At 40.6% G+C, this 22,905-nt stretch overlaps 1 protein-coding gene and 1 pseudogene across 1 annotated transcript in view; one reads left to right on the top strand and one right to left on the bottom strand.

Annotated features, from left to right (window-relative positions):
- tox (thymocyte selection-associated high mobility group box) overlaps nt 1-6,958 on the bottom strand; it is a 42,722-nt gene extending 35,764 nt beyond the window's left edge. Inside the window, exon 1 of the mRNA XM_071491960.1 lies at nt 6,382-6,958. Within this exon, the coding sequence (XP_071348061.1) occupies nt 6,382-6,486 (105 nt within the window). The 5' untranslated portion in view covers nt 6,487-6,958. The remainder of the gene's footprint in view (nt 1-6,381) is intronic.
- Nucleotides 6,711-20,310, top strand: LOC139629348 (uncharacterized; annotated as a pseudogene).
- Nucleotides 20,311-22,905: the final 2,595 nt, after the last annotated feature.

Below are 22,905 nucleotides of genomic sequence, written 5' to 3'. Positions count from 1 at the left end.
GATTTTGATCAGACTTCACACTTTCTTGAGCCGAGCTGAGTTTCCCAGACATGACTTCTTCTCAGGCTTCATTCAAGTCCTGTCTTGTTCAGGTTGACAGGTAGACCCTGACAACGACCATGACCATATCCTCAACCAATTTACAACAACTTAGCATCTGATTTGTGGTACATATTGGAGGCAGTGCAAAAAGCTCAGGAGGAAATGCAGGGTCTGGGTCGGCCTGGTAAGCTAAGCTCAAAGCCTCCCAAAAAAAGAGAGATAACATTTGGGGACCAGTGAGAGTAATGAGGTTTGTAAATTAGTGGGGCTGCAATTAATTTCATTACTGATTAATCTGCCAATTATCTCTCATAAAACAGTGCCATTACAGTTGATGTCTTGATTTGTACAACCAACAATTTATTATAATGTTGAAAATTCTCACATCTATGAAGATGGAATCAAAACCAATTTTTGACATTTATGTTTTTGAGGGAAACGTCATTGCTGTAGTAAGCGTGGTAAGTATTACACGGGGAGATTGTGACCATATTTCCTGCAACTTGACTGCTTGGTGGAGACATACAGGGTGGTAATTCTAGTTTAAGCTCTGACGGTTTGGAGCGCAGTGGCTGCAGTAATTGTGAAATGGAAGACGTCTGGAACTACCAGCAGCACTTCCGAAAGCAGCTAGTCCAGGAGAGAAACATTTGGCCATAAAAGCCCAAATCTGGTGTCTTTGGCATAATCTGATGCTACTGTTTCATCATAGATACTGATCTTAATTATTGTATGCTTCAATAAATGTACCTTATGCAAACTTGTAGTGAATTATTGCAAAGTGGAACTAGGCTTTCTTGTGCATTTAAGCCCACACGGCCTGTAAACAGAGATTAATATTAAAAACCACACCTACTCCTGACTGCTCAGAATTCACTCATGGTTCTGTTGTTGCCCCGTCTGTTTCCTCTATCTGCACTAACACATGTTTAAGTCTAATTCATGTAGCAAATTATGAGGCATCTGAAACTAAATCACATACTGCATCAATATCACACATTTCCAGCTAACATGGCATTAAAATGAAAACAAATTCAAAACTTTAATTAGGAATGTTTTTATTCTAATGTTCCTGATCAACTGACTCAACAGTTTTCTTCTTTAAGAAGCCTGTTCGAATCTGTTGACTCCCATTACACTCAAGCTTCTTTCTATTGATATACTCCACTCCTGTGTGCAGTCAGCAGGTCTGATTTAGGAATTAACATCAGCTTTGTTACACACAAAGCAGGCAAAAATTACTCAATGACAGGATAACCCAAAATATAAACCATGGATAAAATGCATGATGTGGAAATATATATATATTACTGTAGGAAACATGATTTGGTGCATGTGACCTTGGTTTGCATAATTTCTTAATAGCAAGAAAGCACAAGAGTTCCTGGACATTTTAATCTGTAAAATGAAATTAAGTGTGAGGCTGAGGCATAGCCCACATTTGCCTTATATAACATGGGCCTGTTATTTTGACAACATTGCCAGTTTTAGTGTGTGCAGGTGATGTGTCTGCTGTAAAAAGCATCATGGAGATAAAAGGTAATTCATTCATCTGTTCATTCATTAAGCCCATACCATGTATATGTGGCATATATGGAAAATTCAGTTCTTCAGTGCTTACTGCACAACCGTCAAGTCTCTGCTACTGGTGTTCTCCGTGTAACTCCTCTAATGCCCGTCTGAGCAAGGAGTGCACACCTGTAAACACTGTGTCTGGAGAACACTAGCACTCCTCGTGACCTGGCTGACACCGTCCCTCCGGTGACACATGGTGGTGCCAGCACCAGCCTATGGTGGCGCCTCAGTAATCAGTAATCATACTGTAATTGCTGCCAAAAGGGGCTTCTACAAAGTACTGAATACTTATTGTAATGAGAGATTTCAGTTTTTGCTTAGTTCGCAAAAAGGTAGAAAACATGTTCTCACTGTGTCATTATAGGGAGTTGAGTGATGGGCAATTTTATTCAGTTCATTCATCCATTTACAATCTGCAACTAAATAAAGTGTACAAAAACTGAAAGGATTGGAATACTTTCTGAAGCCACTGTAAGTTCTCTCCACACTCTCACACACACACACACACACACATTCCCTTTTTATGTACCCGCTGTCTTTCTTTTTTCCCCCTCTTGCTGTTCCCCAACACAGTAATATGATCTCTTCTATCAGGCCGACAGAGCTATGAATAAAAAAGACACAGAGAGTGAAATATAGCACAAACCTAAGTGGCCCTGGCCCCACCCCCACCGCACTCTGTCTCTTTCTCTCCGTCTCTCTCTCATCTACATCATCCCTACCCCCAACAACCCTCCCACTACCTCTCTCCAGTCCCTACCCCCAACCACACAGCTCTCTATCTACATCCCCAGCCTCTCTTTCTGAAACAAATATGCTTACTGACAACACAGTGCTTTGCAACACGACTCTGCGCACACAGCACAGTAGATTCTCTACTTGAAAGCAGGTTTGTATACGGCACAGTTGGTTCAGTTGTTTCCCACGTACACAGGACACAGTACATAACTATAATCCAGCTAATGAAGACATTAATGTGATACCCCATTCATGCCCTGTCAGCATGTACTGAGGTCAGATGTCACAGCCAGCTTACAGGACCTATAAGGAACCACCTCCTGTGGCATATTTCCAAACTAAAACTACCTGTATACATCATTTACTGTATAATAACTGTCAGTCTGTTTTTGCAATGAATATATGAGGAATCAACATTTGTGCACCATCGCACATTTATCACACTGTATCCTCTGGACTGACACTGCCAATTAAATTAAATGTCAGTACTTGTTTTGCTGTTGCATCTCTGTTTCCTTTGTACAGTGCATTGCTTTTCTTTATTCTACAGTGACACCCCCCCCCCCCCCCCCCCCCACCCCACCCCTTCAGTGAGGTACACAGACATACAGCAGTTACACATATAAGAAAACAATACTATACAACAACAGGATGCTGAAAACACACCACAGACCCAAAACCTGAGCAAAAGTGAGTGCATGTTGTCCATGAGGCAGACACCTGCTAGCTGACGGTCTGAATGCAGGGTACTTGGGTAAAGTTTTGTGTAACCACAACAACACACTGCTCCTGGGAGAGTTAAACAGAGGAAAACCAGCCTGTCAGTGCTCCTGTTTAGTAAAATTAGTGAATGTGAGCAGGCAGTAGGGCTGAGTGATATGGCCCAAAAATGATAAAAACATTCATCAATAATTATTGATACCCTACTGCATGGGTTATGTCACATCACTTGATTGTTGCTGAGTACCTCTCCATCGTGGACTGTCTGTGGGTTGTTTCTGCAGGTGAGGAAGATGCTGGTCATGGCAATTTTGTTATTGCTATTACTGAAGAGTCTGTCACCAGTACTTAAGGTTATCGTCTTATGCCCCTGGCCTAGGGAAGACAACACACCTAACCAACCAACCTGTGAATAATCCAATCAATAAAAAAAAAAGTTGTTCACCAGCCAGTCATTGATGGCAGCATATTCTGATTGGGGCTGGATGCTACTGATATATTTTCAAAAGAGATGTAGAACGAGATAATATCATTTATACTGATGCATTTTGACGCTTACATCACTTGTTTCTTCCGTCAAGCTCTGCCGGCCTCTCACACTCTCTGTGCAACCCTGCCCCCACTCTCTCCCTCTGCTTGCAAGTTTTCCTAGAAACATGGAGACACTGCCTGAGAAGACCCAGCATTCCCTGCACACAGGCCACATACCTATTTGATTTGCGTTGGTCACACACCACGCATGTGATCAAATGAGCAGTTTTATCATTGGCACAGCTGCGTGTTTTGTTAAGCCAGACAGGAAAGCCTGTAACTGATCTGTCTTGTTGAAAACATCTGAAGGAGCATTCTTAGAGAAAGGGCTTTTTTATTTAATATATTATATTATGCAGTTGTATATTTTCAAATGGAAGGAAACACTACCTTTGCACTTTCTTTTCACCATAGTCTGTGTTGATAAAAGTTCTTGTGACATGAAGCTTTAACTTACAAGTATGGCTAAACAAATGAATATCATTATACAGGTGCAATATTCAAGTCGCGGCAGCTGCAGCTTTTGTGACAAAGGTCAAATGTGACATGATGAATGAAGCATTGTGGTTTTACAGAGACGCCCTGGCCTACCAATCATATTTTCCAGATGTGAGGGAACATGCTTGCCCCAGCAAAAATCACATCATCATTTTTACATATTTGGCTTGACAACAGCAGGGCCAGCCCTATGAACCAGAATGTCCTTCGCTGACTGACTGACTGAGTGAGTGACAGAGTTGAGTAATTATGTTTCACACCATTGGTCAGCTGAATGCCATGTGACTGAGTCATGAACTTACATCACTGGTTGGCCAATGTTGGAGTTTCCCCAACTGATTGGGTCAAACTGAATTCAGTTTCGATTCGGGGGCTGTTTGCAGCCTGCAATGCTGCAAACTTAGCACATCTGTAGCTGGAATTATAATATTTTTGTTGTTCTTCACCTAGCCACAAATTTAGCGGCTATTGGACAAAGTTTAGCTACTTTCCAGAGAAGAGAGTAACTAGCAATAGCCCCCAACCTATTGTGTTCAGAAACAGAACGGAAGACACGGCCAGAGGCAGTGGCAGTATATACACACTGTATATGTGAGCACAGAGAGTAGGAGAGAAGAACTGAAACTGGCTGACACCAAGCAGAATGCAATGATGTCAGATTACAGCAGCTCCAACTACATCTTCAGTCCTGTACACTGACCATGCACGAGCCAGCCATATACTAGGTTTTGACCTAGTCTTGTTCTTTTGTGAAAATGAAATTTAAAAAATCATGACTCATATCATAATTCTTTTCTAATCTAATGAGAAAAGAATCAGAATTCTTATCTTTTTCTTATCTTTTAATAATTCTTATCTTTTTTTTCAGCCCTACTTTCTAGGTTTGGGCAGTAGTACAACAATACATCTATCTCAGGCTATTTGAAAATGAGTAACAGTGTCTGTTTCATAACTGTCATGGAAAAATTCTGCTGCGTAATGTGCACGTATAGGTTTCAATAAACGCCTTTGAAGTGTTTGTGCAGCACAATTGTTCGTGTGGCTCTGAAAGTGATGACACAACATTTTGTAAACAATGTAATTTGCCAAATAAATAACCTGTCAAAAAAGAATAACTAGATATTTAGACGCGGTCAGAACTGAGCGTCATGGGACAGCTTCACTCAGAAGGGGGAACCCTCTGCGCACCCCAAATGACAGGCTGTGAGCTGTGTGCCAGGACTGGCCTCAAATAACAGTATGTAACACTTTTCAGTTGGTGAAGGGATGCCACTGTTGACACAATGTGAAGCAATGGAGCTGTATATATTGATCAGTTATTTATTTGTCACAAAGTAAGAATGCCGATCAGCTACCACCACAAATGCAACCAAATACTGCAGGAAACACGTGTACAAATCTATAACCTGCTGTGTCTGAGACAGAGGTACTCTTTACAGCATCACTGCAGCTCACCACTACAGCAAAAAGTAGTTTTATTGTGGTTAGCTATGTATATTTTCATATTATTTATATGAGAAAATTTTCAATTTTGGAAAAAATGCGAAGGGAGAACACTACACATGTTCAATTTCACTGTACTGAAGAGAAGTTAATAATCTAATATTAACTGCACTCATCTGTTGTGTTTAATTAAGCAGTTCATCAATGTCAAATGAGCAGGGTCTGCCAGTGTGTGTCTATAGATAGATAGATAGATAGATAGATAGATAGATAGATAGATAGATAGATAGATTGGCCTCACTCTGGAGGGATAATAACATCAGAGTATCCCAGACACCAGTTAAGTATCAGACAACAGAAATGAGAGGGACTGTTGTGAATTATAGTAAAGATGAACTATTTTAGGCATTAGATTATAGTAGTGCATGTTCTTATCTTCTTCTTGTACTTATGATGTAGAGCACATTTAAACTTCACTAACTTTTAGTTAGCAGCACTACCAGCACACCAGTAGTTTCACCTAAAGGTAATTACACCTTTAGGTGAAACTAGCGGTGTCACGGACAACAAATGAAATGAACAAGCCGTGTATCATCTGGTGAGTGGATATGATCAGAAATGAGCAACAGCTACTGAAAGAATGTGGTTACCCTCAATAGCTGCGTTAATTAACTGTAGCTTCATAAAGCCATTAATTGCCACTTAATTGGCAGGACATTAAAGATGAATACACAGTGAGATGCGATTGTTCAGGTAACACAAAGGTGTTCTTCATCTCCAGACAATGGGAAACAGAGTTACAGCTTCTTCAGGCTTCTTCCTCTCCTTTCTTACCTTGTTGCTTCCAAAGGCCGGGTCAGGGTAGGAGGGCTGCCCAAACCTGGTGTGGCTGGACACGGCCAGAGCCTGAGGAGGAGGCGGGTAAACTGTTACATCCATGGCTGAAAATACATCCACTTCTCCTCCCGTCCTCTTCTTCCGAGTTCCTGTCTTGTGCGCTGGAGGCCACTAAAACAACCTACTTCTGTCTTACAAAGTGGTGTTTGAGTCCCTGAGCGAGAACAAGCACGATCCAAGAAAGCAGGCTTCTGGAAAACAAAACCCGGTTTCAAGCAGAGAAGTCGGTGAAGTGAGCGAAGTGACAGTCGGTGAAGTTGAGGCTGATGCTCTCCACACCGGCTTCAGCTCCAGCGGTCGATGCTCCGAGTCGCAAACTTCCCGGTAAAAGCACTTCTTTGATGCCCGGCGTTTACAGACAGCGGTGCACTTTTAAAACCACCGGGTTCCCTCGTTTGGACGTTGTCTGTATCCAGCAGAGGTTGCGTGTTTCGGACAGGAGACGTCGCTGAGCCCGGTGTGTCTGCGGCTGGAAGCTGCGCGCCCCGCTCCGCCGTGCGCGTGTTCAGGCTGCGGTACAAAGAGCCGCTTCGCCAAGCTAACGACGCTCACACCGCACCCGGAAGTACGTCTGCTCACAAAATAAAAGCGCTGCCTCTGTCGGGAGAGGAAGCGCTCGGGAAGAGCCAAACAGACGGCGGTGTAACTCGTACATTCACCACAATCACAAACTTTTGCAGTAGCCGACACTACATTATCAATTTATTTCTACCTTCAAGGAGGTTAATGATAAAATGTGCTCCAGCCATGTGCGTCTATTTCGTACATCAACGTGATTTGTGCGTTTCAATACTCGTTTAATTGTTTCCCTATTTGTATTTTAACCTTTTAACCTTTCACATTTTTCTTTATATTTGGTTGTTATAATGTATTTATCCATTGTTAGGAGCATTTCCCTGTACATTTTCTTCTTTTTTTTTTCTCTTTGGCCATTTTTTGTATTATCGTTTGTCTCTTTCGTTCTATCCTTGTCTTTTTTGGTTTGGCTAAATTGTACAAAATAGGATATTTTTGTTTTTGCTTTGTCAAGAGATTAATCAATGTTTTATGTGCATCACCAAAAGTCAACATTCATAGGTAGTATAGGAAAAGATTATAGATACTAGTTTCTGCTCCTGGTTCAGCTTTTTCTCCACCTATAGAGACTTGTTTCTCCCTCCTCCCTATGGGTTGTTGAACCACATCTTCCTGCAACTAAAAATATAGATCAGATAGGGTTTAATTTACCTACCAACAGGGGAGAGGGGACTGAAACCTGCAGCTTCGGTGTTCTGGCATAGAGGGGGCCTCTGGTCCATGCGTGCAGACCAGACTTGATGTGGAGGCCTGGAGCAGACCCACCACAGGCTGTGTTGGACAGGAGAGGTCAAACTGAGACACGTCATGAGTGCATGGACTCTGACTCATTAGGAAATGGACATGCTGCTTGAATACACCACTGAAACAGAATCTTCTGATGAGACTGATCCTTTCCCTGAAGTCGGTGTCACCATAGACCAGAACAGACTGACAGAACCATTACTGAAATATGAAACTACTGCCAGAGTAGACTTGTACTGTACATGATGGGAGGAAAAGCACTGAGTAGGTTCTGTGTTGAGGCTCTGTACAAGAGATGGTTGAGCAGGAAACAGGACGCTGTGTGGAGGGAGAAGCTGAATGAGGATGATGATTTTAAACCAGTGTGGATGGTTCTTTATAAAGCACGATTACATAAAAGGTCAGGTGACCAGCAGTGGAGAGTTCAGCAGGGAGCGCTTGCTGTCAACAGTCTGGATCTAAAATGAACCACACTGTGTCCACAAACTGCACTTTCTGCCAGCTCCTAGAGACAAGTTTCCACTGTTTCTTAAAGTGTCAAAGACAAAGATTTATTTCAACTGTTAAAAAAGGTGTTGAGGCATTTTAATGAAAAATGCCCTGGCGTTTCTTTTATTTTTGGTGCAGGGTATAGAAAAGAAAATGCAACAACATGTCAGCTGTTGAACTTTGTTTTTGGGACAGGCCCAACTGTCCATTTATAAAAGCAGAAAAAACGAACTAATATTTGAGGCGAGGAGGTGTTTTTAATCTTTTTTTAAAACTGTATTTGATCTGCTACCTATGTCCTGTTCAGTTTGTTTCCGTTTACTGATAAAAGTTTTTTAAAAATGAAAAATATCTATCTCACGCAGTATCTCTCTCTCTCTCTCGCTCTCTCTCTCTGTCTGTCTGTCTCTCACAGTCTTTATTTCTCTCATTTTCAATTTTCAATTTCAATAAGCTTTATTGGCATGAATGCGAGGTTAATACTGTATATAGAGTCTGAGATGTGAATAGATAAATAAAAAGGCAGAGTGTGAGCTGTGGGGAGACTGACCACAGCTGTCTTGTGTTGTTGGCATGTGTTGTTGTGTTGTTGTTGTTCTCTCAGGCTGTGACGTGTACCTCCCTGCTTCTATGGCACTGACAGTGTTTTGTCAGAGTACATAATGCATTTTGGTTTGGTCACAGTTCTGATGTCTTCATATGTACTACAGTGCAGCAGGAAGTGTTGCTCTGTCTCCACCTGTCTCTGTGGACACAGCTGACACAGCCAGTCTTCTCTGGGCAGCTAGGTCTGCCTGTGTTGGCCTGTCCCTATGGCCAGGCTGTGGTCACTGAGTCCTGTACATGGTCAGGGTCTTCCTCAGTCTGGTGGTCAGATAGTCTGCTGTTATGTACTGTCTGTTTAGAGCCAAATAACACAGAAGTTCGTGTTGTGTTTTTGTGGTACATCTCCAATAGTTAATGTAATTTTCCTTTTGTTTAGCTATAATTTGGTTGGTCCAGACAGTGTGAGGGCTGAGCTGAGGCCTGGTGCTGTTGGAGGAGCTGAGCCTCCGGATCAGATGCCTGAGGGGACTCCTCTCTATGATCTCCTCTTGACAGTGAAGGGCTTCGTAATGGAAGGAGCTGGGCTCTTTTGTGTTTAGGTGTTTGTAGAATTTGATGGCTCTTTCTTATATCCTGATTAAAAGAGGAAATTGGCCCAGTTCAGCTCAGCTTCCATTGTTAGGGGTGTTCCTATGGACTCTGAGGATGCTCTTGCATATTTCAGTGTTTAGAGTTCCCCATACTTAGCTCCCATACAATAAAACTGGTTCAATTACAGATTTGAATATTTTAAGCCAGATTCTAACAGGTACATCTGTGTTTGAAGACTTCTTTATAGCATAGAAAGCTCTTCTTCCCTTGTCTCTGAGCTCATTAATGGCCAGATTGAAGTTTCCTGGAGAGGTAGGGATGCTTAGTCCCAGATATGTGTAGCTGTGTGTGTGTTCTGTGTCAGTGGAGCCCCGCAGGAGCCTGTTTGGGCTTCCCTGACATCTGGCTCATTTGTGGAAGACCATGATTCTGGTCTTCCACAAATGAACTGTCAGGGCCCAGGTTTGACAGAAGTTTTGCAGATAATCCAGTTGCTGTTGCAAAGCCTCCTTAGATAGAATGAGTAATATTAGAGCATCTGCAAAAATTAGGCATTTCATGTCTGTGTCAGAGTGGCAGAGACCAGGGAGATCTGACTGACAAAATAAATGTTGAACAGAGTGGGGGTGAGACTGCAGCCCTGTTTCACCATGTTTCATGTGTTTATTGATGAGGGTGTGGAGGGTGCAGATGTGGTCTGTAGTTCGACGTTGTGGTGTGAATCCAGTCTGACTCTTGCTCAGGACTGTGGAAGTCCTGCAGTCGGCTGTTCGGGATGCTGCAGGTACATATGCCAGTAGCTCTTCCTCAGTGATCTGGTAATCTAAAGGGCTCTGGCTGTCTTTAACCAGTGATTCTAGAGTTTGTAGTTTTCTGAGGACATCATTTTGGCCTGAACTCAGTGTGACTGATCTATACAGATTTTCAACGTTTTTTGTTTTCCATATTTCACCATTTTGAATAGTCAATTCATTGTGTAGTTTGCTGAGAGAATGCCATTTTTTTCCAGAAATTATTAGAGTCAATCAAATATTCATTGATATTGAGTTGTTGCTGCACATGCTGCTCCCTTTTAGCTCTGAGTGACCACTTTTCACTGGTTGACTGTTTTGATCTGTGATTGACTGGATAAATCTGCTACGTTGTCAAAAATGTTATTATGTGTTATGTGTAGTGTTGTGGAGCCTTATTCAGGCCGTCTTTACTGAAGGGATATCAAGTGGAAAGAAAGTGGTCTAATTGTGGTATGACAAAAATTCTATTTGTGGTTTGGGCAGAGAATAACAGGCTTATTGCTGTTGGTGAGGCGTGTCCATGCTTCTCTGCAGTCCACTACCACTCGGATGCCATTTGTTAATGTCAGACTGGGTTCCTGCATCTGCTGTCCTCTCAAACTGGAGTGATAGCAGTAAAGAGGTTGATTTGGGCTTGTGAACACCATTCGCCATATCCTGCTGAAGTCTTTTAGTCACAGTCTTAAATAGCTGACTGGTACTGTATCAATAATGCCTCAAAGTCATTTCACTGCACTGGCCTACCAGCGCTCCTACCACCAGCCATGACACTGAACACATCTGGTGTAAATTTCACTAACTCCAGCTGATATCTACTAGGTCATCTAACTGCGCCACACGAGTTGTCCCTCGAGCCTGCCCCTTCATTTAAAGTTACTCAGCCCAGCCTTGAATCCTCCATCAATGCTGTAGTATCCATGGTTTTCTTTACGTAAGGGAAGGTCCACTATCAGGGAAGCTTGACATGTCTGGAGTCAGTTTTGGCAACACAGTTACATTTTCACATGGCATTGTGGAAACATTGGGATAGCCACTACACCCCATTTTAACAGGAGTTTCATTTTTTATTGCAATGATGTAAAATTGAAAGCCCTTTATATTTGCAGTTAGGTGCTGGCATTCAGTTTTAAATCAAATTTTCCTGTCCTGATTGAAATATAACCTGTGCTTTTAAAAAGATGGTCGTCAGTCATACTCAGGTTAGCTGTTACGATCCAGTGAATTTCCACATCCACCATCTCTGTCCAAATTTTTCTCAGGTCTCATGACCCACAGGGTAAGTCATGCATATTTTGGTTACTTTTTTACAACCCCTTCACATTACCATCATTTCTTGAACCTATGTCTCCCTCCTCTCAATCTGCTGATTCTGTCCTCTTCTCTCGTCTCCTCAGCCTCTGGCCTTCACTGCAGGCTAACATCTTAGCCTCTCCTCAGGCCTTCAATGCCTCAAAGGTGGCATATATGGTCCCTCCTCTAGCTGCCATGAAGACTTCAGCCACCTGAGCTTGCTTTCTCTGCCGTCTGAGGGTCATGGTCATTGATCCCCTCTTAAAGCTCTGGGTGAAACATCCCCAGGAACTGTTCAAGAACCACTCTGGAGAGGGCTTTCTCCATCTGCTGGTCTCTGGCTACTTGAGACCAGATGAGCTCCTGCAGCTTCTTGCTGGCTCCCATGCCCCCCCACCACCAACTGTTAATATGATCGGTAGCCACTGGATTAAATTATGTATGATAAAGAGGCTCAGAAGTGTGAGTATTTTTCACTGAATCTTCGTGTCCGGGCTTGTATCTTTTTTTTCTCAGAGAAACATGTAATTGATGACAAACCAGGCCTCGGTATCAGCAGAATCGTGATCATTTCAATCCAAGGTTCTCAACTCTTGGTGTCTTTAGGAGTGTACAGAGCTGTGAAATGCAGCAGGTTTCTTCAATTAGAATCAGCAGCAAAGTAGCTGATAATGTGTTTCAGTAGCTACCACATAACTAACATAAGGGACAGAAATCAATCACTCACATGCTTTGGCTTTGTAACATGATGCTGGCACAGTTCATTCATGTAGTATTCATTCTCTGCCTGCCTTTACCATGTATTGCAGTTTTTTCAATGTGACTTTCACTCTAATTACAACCTTTAGTGAGACTTTTTACATGCTACCACACTATTGATTTATCTGGAGGCAGTAGAAATGAAATTAACAAGATATAAGATAGTGTGAATACAAATGTAACACGAAAACATCAGGAAAGAGTCATTTAACTACAACCCTGTTTCCTAAAAAGTTGGGACACTGTGTAAAATGTAAATAAAAACAGAAGGTTAATCCATATTTAATTGGAAATAGAACAAAGACAACATATCAAATATATATGTTGTAATATATACGTGTTTTGCTGCCATCCAGACAACGTCTTTTTCAGAGAAGGTCTTGTATATTTCAACAAGACAGTGCCAAACTACATTCTGCACATATTACAACAGCATGGCTCCACAGTAGAAGAATCTAAACTGGCCTGTCTGCAGTCCAGACCTGTCACCCACTGAAAACATCTGGAGTATTAGGAAACTAAAAATACCTTAAAGGAGACCCCGACTGTTGAGCAGTTGAAATCCTATATCAGGCAAGAATGGGACAACATTTCACTTTTAAAATCCTGCAACTGATCTCCTCCTCTCCCAAACGTTTACAGAGTGATGTTACAAGAAGAGATGAAGAACATAGTGGTAAACATGCCCCTGTCCCAACTTCTTTGAAATATGTTGCAGCATCAAATTCAAATTGAGCAGATATTTTTCATAAAAATAAAAATAAAATTTCAGCATTTCATAAAGATATGTTGTCTTTGTTCCATTTTCAATTAAATATGGGTTTACATGATTTGCACATCATCTCATTCTGTTTTTATTTACATTTTACACAGTGTCCCAACTTTTTTGGAAATGAGGTTGTACCATGTCACCTGTGTATGCATGGTTTTATGCATTGCATTGCTGCCACCTGATTGGCTTACTGGATAATTGCATGAATAATGATGTAATGAATTAGGTGTACAGATACTCCTAATAAAGATTTTGGTGAGTTTATTTGCCACTGGGGAAATATCCTTTATGTATTTGTCTGTAATAAAATTAACCAATCACATTTGAACAATACGTTGTCTCAAAGAAGGACACTATTTACAGCCACTGTTAGAGCTTAGCTACTTGTTATGCTTTTAAAAGCTGGCAGTAAGGGCTCACCTGGTGACCACAGCAAACAGATGTCTGTAGCAGAGACAGAGGCATGGGACCAGCATGCTGTTCTTTTTAACTGTCTAAAGATTATTCTTTTGTTCCGGTCAGCATTTTATTCACTAAAGCAATTACTGAGACCTGGAGCTTCTGTGTCTTTTTGTGCGCAAAGGGCAGCAACTAACCCATAATAGTGGGGGTGAGGAGATGAGAACACACCCTCTTCAGAGAAAGTTCAGGGCAGGATGGACAACTACGATATCCCCAACAAGTCAAGTATGAGTATGTTACAGGTTTAATTATCCTTAATTATATGTGTCATAAAATGTGTCCTGCTGTAATAGTTCCACAGACGTTTCTGATTTGTGGTAGTACACCTGTTAATACAATACATGCATGTACAGTGTAGTCCAGCAGTCTGAGGTCACTTAATTAGTAATTAACTAGATGAAGTTGTGACAAACAAGAATTATCCTTATCTAAATAAATGTAATAATACTCATAGTGTCTCCACATCGTTCTATTTTCAGATAACCAGTGCTCCCTGAATGGATGGACGGATGGATGGTGGATGGATGGATGGATGGACGGATGGATGGATGGATGGATTGATGGACGGATGGATGGATTCATAGTCTCTTGTCAATCCTCAAATCAGTGGAATTACAACCACTGGTACTTCTTAGTGGCGTGTGCATGTTACCCATAAACTTTCACTCCTTCCACCATCTGTCATCATCATAAACACTGAAGGGTTTAGCTTCAGCTCCCTCTTCCTGTTTTCTTTCATTACGCAAAACACAATATTTCTCTGTCTGACAGAGTGAAATATACCATCATATACTGTACAGTGTAGTGGTCAAAACATCGTACAGTGTTTGGCCGTAGAGTTGTTATCTTTTTCTTGTAATCACATATGGTAATGATTTGGGATAATGAAATTTTGTGAAATTTTGTTTTATCCTTTTTGTTGTGTATTAATTTGTGTTTTGCTCTCAGTTTCTCTCTTATATTCATCCACACTTATCAGTATCTTTACTGTACCAGCCGTGGCATTTTAAGAGCATTTGAATTGATTTCAGAGAGAAAGATAAATAGAAAGGAGAGGAGAGGAGAGAGAGGAGAGAGAGAGAGTGAGGAGACGAGAGGAGAGGAGGAGTGGGTTGGGAAAGGGAGAGGTAGAGGGGGATGGGAGAATGTTGCCATGACAACTGCCATAATAATCATCCTAATGATTGATGTGCTGTGCTCCATTTCTTCCTGTTTGGACTCTCTGCTTTTCTCTTTTTTCTGTCTGTCTGTCTGTCTCTCTCTCTCTCTCTCTCTCTCTCTCTCTCTTTCTCTCTCCCTCTATCTCTCTGTCTGTTTTAGACCATGTTTTTCTGTTTGTGCCAATATAACAGTAACACACTCATGGTGATGAACAAACAAGCAAACATAAACTCAAAAATGATCATTAAATAAAATTGGTGGCCTGAGCAAATACGGTCAGTTTTACCAAATCACAGGATTTTAAAAGCAAAATTTCAACCTGTGGGCTGAAATATAAAACCTAAAACTGAGCATGAACGGAGGGGAAGAGCCTGAATCAATCCGTCTGTGTCATTGTATTAGAGCATTCAGGCGTGTGTGTGTGTGTGTGTGTGTGTGTGTGTGTGTGTGGGTGTGTGTGGGTGGGTGGGTGGGTGGGTGTACGCAGTGTCATAATAGATATCCCTGTTATATACTACACCAAAATTGCTCTATAAATGTTACATTGAATTACTGTATGGGCCAGTCTGGGTCAGTATTTGCAGACAGACACATGATTTAGTTACAAACTGGAATAACATACAGCACAAAAAATTCATTGTATGTCTCTAGCTGAATCAGTTCCCTGCACATACTGGAGCAGATGTGAAGTCTTTGATACTGGATGATATCTTTTTGATAAGTTGGACTTACAGTACCTCAGCTCCATGGCAGAAATATTCGTGCATGTTTTTCTTGGGAGTTAAAGGTCTTTGATTACAGGATAATTTGCCTTAGACAAAACATTGCAACTGTATCACTGAAGATGCACATCTTATTTTCTCATATCTACAATATCACAGAGTAGTTATTTTAATATGATGTCCTCCATGTCCTCATTCGTGGTATATAGGATCTTTTAACCTTATACATTAAGTCACTGCTCTTTTCCACTGACCTTCTTAAGAGAAGTTAACCTCTTCCTTACCCCAAATCATCAGCCTACCACTCTCACATTCTTGACTCTGAATTGAATCCTTCCACCATGAGCTTCTCAGTGTTTCAAGCTATGCTGAGTCTAAAATTCTCTTCATGTCACTGTGAAGTTGCCAAGCAGCCAATAGCAAGAAATACTCAGGACTTATCTCAAACTAGTGACTCCCTGTGAAACCACACATTGCCATTTTTACATTTCTGTTTGTGTTTCCCCTTCCCAAAGTCTTTTTGAATGGGTTTCTGGTTAGTTGGCTGAAATAAGGTTTGTCAAGACATTTCCACTTTTTATTCTACAACATAAAATACGCAGTAAATACTCCAGTATGGATTTTATTAAGCTTTTACATCTCTTAAAAAAGGGTGGTTGCTAACAAGTGACTACATAAGACCACAGGGGTTGTCAGGGATGTTAAATGTCATCATGATGTATCGAAGACGGACTGCGAGGCTTTTGCAAACTATTACTAACTTTGTGGAGGAAAGGCCTTTGTAGAGGTGAGAGCTAAATCAGTCTACAAGTTGGAAGTTTGGCAGTGGTGATGTCAAAGTCATGTGACAGTGCTGTAGTTTGTTTATAGCCTAACATTAGCATTTTACTTCTGGCAATTGTATTGAGGCTTCAAATCACAAAACAGGTCATTTGTTTTTGGGGTTTTTTTGTTATCAAATGTTTTTATTTTCCACTTTTAACAAAAATGGACATAAATACAATGATGTACAGCCATTGAGTATCCTATCCATAAAACCAAAAAAAAACCCCTGTGGAACAGATTATATGGATCTGTTGGCCAAGGAGGATGGATTGGATGTAGGTTGTGAGAGATAACAGTTTGTCCCATGTCCCTGAAGACATGTGCCAGGGGTCTTTAATGTGCACAAGACGCATGAGGCATCATCAATAACTTTCTTGCGGGGTGTCAGGTATTTCCAAGTCCTGTGCACACAATTGTAATGAATCTGTTGATGGTCGGGATTCCTCAAAGCCAGCTTAATTTTCTTTGCTGAGGGAACCAGGGTGACCGATGGTATCACCTGATCCCTCAACTCAGCCGCTCAGTCACTCACTCACTCATGGTTATAGGCCTGGCCCTGCTGTTCTAGAGGAAAAAACGATCAAAGTCAACACAGCAGAACCACAGATATTGTCTTTTTGATTCCATCCGTTCTTCTCCTCATCATTGTCTAAGCCATCCATGATTTAAGTGATATCGCTTGAGGACTTTTATTAGATTTGGTGCAGTTCTCTCTTCTGGAACCACAAAACTCTTTAAACATAGTTTTTTTTCACATATGCAGTAGTACACCCAAAGACCACGTAAATATGTTGTGATGTGTAAAATCGGTGGAATTCCCTAATAATGAAATTTAATTTATGTACTTGTTGCTTAAACCCTGATAGGTGTAGTTCATGTGACATCATATTTTACGGGCTGAGCCACTTCAAACATTTCTGCCTGTCTGTGCGAGCTAAGTCTTTTCATACCAGAGCCATTTTAACAGAAGGTGACCACGGTGACCAGCAGCTCATCGCTGCATGTCCAATACAGTGATGTGCAAAATAGAACTGATATTTTTAGAAAAATTGACAAAACAAATGGTCTGTGTTTCCATTGAGTTATGTTGTGAATAACCATGGTACGGCAGGTGCCATGACTTTAATCCAAAAAAAGTGTTTCCATTTCAATTTAGCAAAATATTGCTTTGTCGAATAGTTTTTGCGACATTTGAGAATTTTCTTCAAAATTCATGTTTCCAATGCTCATTTTACTACACTTCACTATTTCACTTTGCGAAAGCAGGTTCATGGAAACACACCTAATGATTAATATATTTTTCTGAATATCAGAAAAAAACCCAAATATCAAATACTCTGTATTATCAGAATTATATGTTAGTCAAAAGGCCACTTTATTAAATCTCTTAAATAAAAGAAAAAGAAAAATCGTGTTGGGGCATTTCTCAAGAAAAACTAAATAAATGTTCATTGAAAATAGTCATTAGTTGAAGCCCCAAACCAAAGGACTTAACAAACCTTCCAGTCAGAACATGAGTAACTCATGCAGGGACCAAAATGAAGTGACTGATGGCAAAAATTACAGTACTACACCCTTAATAACAGTGTGTGCTCTTGTTTTGGTATTTTGTTCTCCTGCTAATCAGTTCAGTCCCATACTACACACACATAGGAGAGTCCTGTGCACCTTGTTTCACATTAAAAACTGGCAATTACTTTGAATGTGATTCAATTTATAGTTTGTTATTCTCTTTGTGTCGTGCTCCCTCTCTCTCACTCTCTCTGTATGTATGTGTGTGTGTGTGTGTTTGTGTGTGTGTATAGGCAAACCTGTCAAAGCGGAGTAGACCTCATCGTCACATTGTTGTCTATGCAAACTGACAGGCTGCGAGCAACACACATCTCATCTCTCGCTCCCTCTCTCTAATTCTGCCTCTCTCTCTCAGTTCAGTTCAAATTCAGAATGCTTTATTGGCATGAATGTCAGGTGAACAATATTCACAAAGTGTCAAGGATAAGGAAATTCACTAATGAGATGAAAAGAAAGAATATAATTCATATAGCAAAATAAATAAATGGATAAAAAGAACAAGAAAGTGACACAGTAAACACATGTTGCATGATCGTGTTCCATATAATTACTTTAATTTATCTCCCTCTCTCTCTCTCTCTCACACACACACACACAGACACACACACACTTGGCCCCATTTGCAACAGTCAGTGAGGGCCTAGAGTCTCCCTGATCAAAAACCAAATTCTGAGAAGAAACTGAACAGATTTAGTTTTTTCTTTTAAATTCTTCGGGTTTTATCCTTGATGACTCTGTAATTTTTCGGCTATATATTCAGCAACCTTTGAAAAAAAACAGAGGATGAAATTGAGTATTTATTTGTAAAACAAGACATGCTCCTCTATCTTAGCAAAATAGAAGCTTGCTTGACCTTTGACCTTCTGTCCTTTGCTTGAATCTGAGAATGTACTGTGCATTCATACATATATCATTTCTTGTATACCTGAGTTGGCTGGTCCTCTTTAACCTCTGTCTATAAATCTATAAGGACATTCTGAGGTTCACAAAGAACACTTATAAATATGAAGGCCACAGTAACTATATGTTAAATCTATATTGTTTTGTTTTATTTTTTTTATTTTTTTTTTGAGGCAGAGAAAGGCCTTTGAAAAACATTGTGAACACATAATATCATAGAATTTTACTTTTTAAATTCTCTCCTGCTCATTTAAATCTAATAAGTTATGCTACAGCTACAGACCTTAACAAGAGAATGTGTGAATGATCTAATGGGATGGAATATAGTAAATAAAGCAATGAAATAGATGTGTTTGAGAGAATAAGAAAGAGGCTGTTCAGTACAAATAAAAACAGACTGAATATTTTTCAACTGATCTTTAGTGACAGAAGAATACATTTCCATTATCTGCAAATAAACACATAGACACAGATGCTAATAAACAAAGAAATGATTGATTATGATTATTGATTATTTGCACAGGAATGGTTTGGTTGAAGCTTTTCAGTCAGGTTTTAGAGTCCATCATAGCACAGAAACAGCTCTGGTCTAGGTTACCAATGATCTCCTCCTAGCCTCAGACTTGTCTCTATACTTGTCCTACTAGATCTTAGTAACACCATAGATCACAAGATCCTGTTACAGAGAACAGAACATGTCACTGGCATTAAATGAACCTCACTGAGCTGGTTTAAGTCAGACTTATCAGATAGATTCCAGTTTGTTCATGTTAATAATGACTCTTCTGCAGACAAAGGTTAGTCATGGAGTTCCACAAGGTTCTGTGCAAGGGCCGATACTTTTCACCCTATATAACTAACATTCTTACACAGATGACACCCAGCTGTACTTATCAATGAAGCTAGCTGAGACTAATCAGGTGGTCAAACTTCAGGCGTATCTTAAGGACATTAAAGGCCTGGGTGACCAGCAAGACAAGATGAAGTCATTGTACTTGATCCTAAACACCTCAGAAATACATTTTCTGATAATACACTTACTCTGGATGAGATTACCTTGGCTTCCAGTGCTAGAGTCAGAATCCTTGGGGTCATGTCCTTTACTTCACACATAAAACAAGTTTCTAGGACAACTTTCTTCCACCTGTGCAACATTGTGAAAATCAGAAACATCCTTTCCGAAAAAAGATGCAGAAAAACTAGTTCATGTATTTGTTACCTCTAGACTGAACTACTGTAATTCTTTATTTTCAGGATGTCCCAGTAACTCAGTGAAAAGCCTCCAGCTGATACAAAACGCTGCAGCACAAGTACTGACAGGAACTAGGAAACGAGATAACATCTCTCCTGTGTTAGCTTCTCTGCATTGGCTCCCAATAAAATCCAGAATAGAATCTAAAATCCTCCTCCTCACCTACAAAGCCATTCATGGTCAGGCACCATCGTACCTTAAAGAGCTTATAGTTCCCTATTATCCCAACAGACCACTCCACTCTCTTAATGCTGGTCTACTGTGGTTCCTGGGGTTTCTAAGAGCAGAATGGGGGCAGAGCCTTCAGCTATCAGGCTCCTCTCCTGTGAAACCAGCTCCCAGTCTGGGTTCAGGAGGCAGACCCCCTCTCTACCTTTAAGATCAATCCTCTTTGATAAGGCTTTTACTTAGAGCTGGCTCAGATATGTCCTGAACCACCCCTTAGTTATGCTATTATATACCTAGACTGCTGGGGGGTTCCCACAATGCACTGAGTTCTCTCTCTCTCTCTCTCTCTCTCTCTCTCGCTCTCTCTCTCAATTTATACTACTTCTTGTCATTAACTGTATTTTCTTTTTTTTCTCTCCCATAGTTTGTGTTTCTCCTCTCTGTCTCTCTCTTTCTCTGTCCTCATTCTGCCGGAATCTCAGGTTTGCAGGTTTCTGGAGCGGCAGGATCCAGATCTGCCACTACAACATTTTAACATATTACTGTTATTTATTATTAGTATTATTACTTATATGCAGCTGTTCAAGGTCTCTCTCTCTCTCATTTTCCTCGCTCTCCTCCACCCAACCGGTCGAGGCAGACGGCCACCCACCCTGAGCCCGGTTCTGTTGGAGGTTTCTTCCTGTTAAAAGGGAGTTTTTCCTCCCCCCTGTCACCAAGCGCTGCTCTTTGTGGGAACTGTTGGGTTTCTCTCTATGACAAAGTAAGGTCTTGAGATTACCCTGTAAAGTGCCTGGAGATAATGTATATTATAATTCGGTGCTATACAAATAGAATTTAATTGAACTGAATAGATACTCTGCCATCTGCACACATATGCACAAACACACACGCACATCGCGCTGATTTACACATATAGAACATTATGGTACAAATAGATTGTCACATTTGCATATCAAATATAAAATCCATACACATAAAAAAGACCTGCAAACACACACCACATAATCATACTCTTTATGGTAACATAACCATACCATATGTTTATGGTGCAAACACACACAGACACACATTTAGGGAATACAACCATGTGCACACTGGTACATACAAATGCAGACTGCAGAGTTTATACACACAAAATAGGTATGATGCATTTTCTCTTTTTCATGCATTCACAAACACTCTCTCTCTCTCACACATATACTTAGTGAACATACATATAGTGTGTGATACGCCCATCCCCCACATGCACACATACATATATGCACCCCTCCCCTCTGAAAAAGGCATAATTCACTTCCACATTCTCCTCCCCCACACACAGTTGTTCTCTGCAAAACTCCACACATACACACACACACACACACACACAAATACTTGTGTACATATATATATGTTTATATATATCACACAGTTCACACAGATTTCCATGCATGAGCTTTTCAACGCATCAGATTTATAGATGTACTCTTGCATTTGAATGGTGTGTGACTGTCTTCATGTCAGGGGATTACATTATAGATTCATAGCACAATAATCCTAGAACATTAGGTGATACAGGTTTCCTGCAAAAACAGGAAGCAAGCAGAAGAGTTTAGTAAAGGAACTTCTAGGTAGAAAATACTGAAATATTATCAAATATTATTATTATTTGGGAGAGGAGGAGATCAGTTGCTGGAGTTTTGAAAGTGAAATGTTGTCCCATTCTTGCCTGATATAGGATTTCAGCTGCTCAACTGTTCGGGGTCTCCTTTGTCATATTTTCAGTTTCATGATGCGCCAAATGTTTTCAGCGGGTGACAGGTCTGGACTGCAGACAGGCCAGTTTAGTGTCTGGACTCTTCTACTACGGAGCCATGCTGTTGTAATATGTGCAGGATGTAGTCTGGCATTGTCTTGCTGAAATATGCAAGGCCTTCTCTGAAAAAGATGTTGTCTGGATGGCAGCATATGTTGCTCCTAAACCGGTATATATCGTTCAGCATTAATGGAGCCTTCCCAGATGTGCAAGCTACCCAAGCCATGGGATCTAATGCCCCCCCCACACCATCACAGATGTTGACTTTTGAACTGTGCGCTAATAACAAGCTGGATGCTCCCTTTTCTCTGTAGCCCAGAGGACGCAACATCAGACCATCTTAAATGACCTCAGGCCCAGAGAAGTTTCTGTGATGTTTCTGGGTCATGTTTAGATATGGTTTCTTCTTTGCATGGTAGAGTTTCAACCTGCATTTGTGGATGAAGCAACAACCTGTGTTCACAGACAGTGGTTTTCAGAAGTGTTCCTGAGCCCATGCAGTGATTTCCACTATAGAATCATGTCTGTTTTTAATGCAGTGCTGCCTGAGGACCCGAAGATCATGACCATCCAGTATTGGTTTTCTGCTTTGTCCCTTGCACACAGAGATTTTTCTGGATTCTCTTAATCTTTTACCGTAGATGCTGAAATTCCCAAATTCTTTGCAATTTTACATTGAGGAACATTATTTTCAAACTATTGCACTATTTGCTTCCCCACAGTCTTTCACATTGTGATGGACCTCTCCCCATCTTCACTGCACAGAGACTCTGCCTCTCTAAGAGGCTCTTTCTTATACCCAATCATCTACTGACCTGTTGTCAATAACATAACATAATTGGTTGTGAGATATACAACCAGGAGTTGTTGAGTTGGGTTTTTTTTAGCATTACACAACTTTTTCAAACTTTTTGAAACATGTTGTTGACATCAAATTCACATTGACCATATATTTTTCATAAAACAATAAAACTTCAGCATTTCAGCATTTGATATATTGTCTTTGTTCTATTTTCAATTAAATATGTGTTTACATGATT

The sequence above is a fragment of the Trachinotus anak genome, unplaced genomic scaffold (genome assembly GCF_046630095.1).
Source record: "Trachinotus anak isolate AG129_WGS33_773 ecotype Australia unplaced genomic scaffold, CSIRO_AGI_Tana_v1 ptg000012l, whole genome shotgun sequence".
Classification (NCBI taxonomy): domain Eukaryota; kingdom Metazoa; phylum Chordata; class Actinopteri; order Carangiformes; family Carangidae; genus Trachinotus; species Trachinotus anak.
The sequence above is the reverse complement of the archived record's forward strand: the minus strand, read 5'-3'. Positions and strand labels throughout refer to the sequence as shown.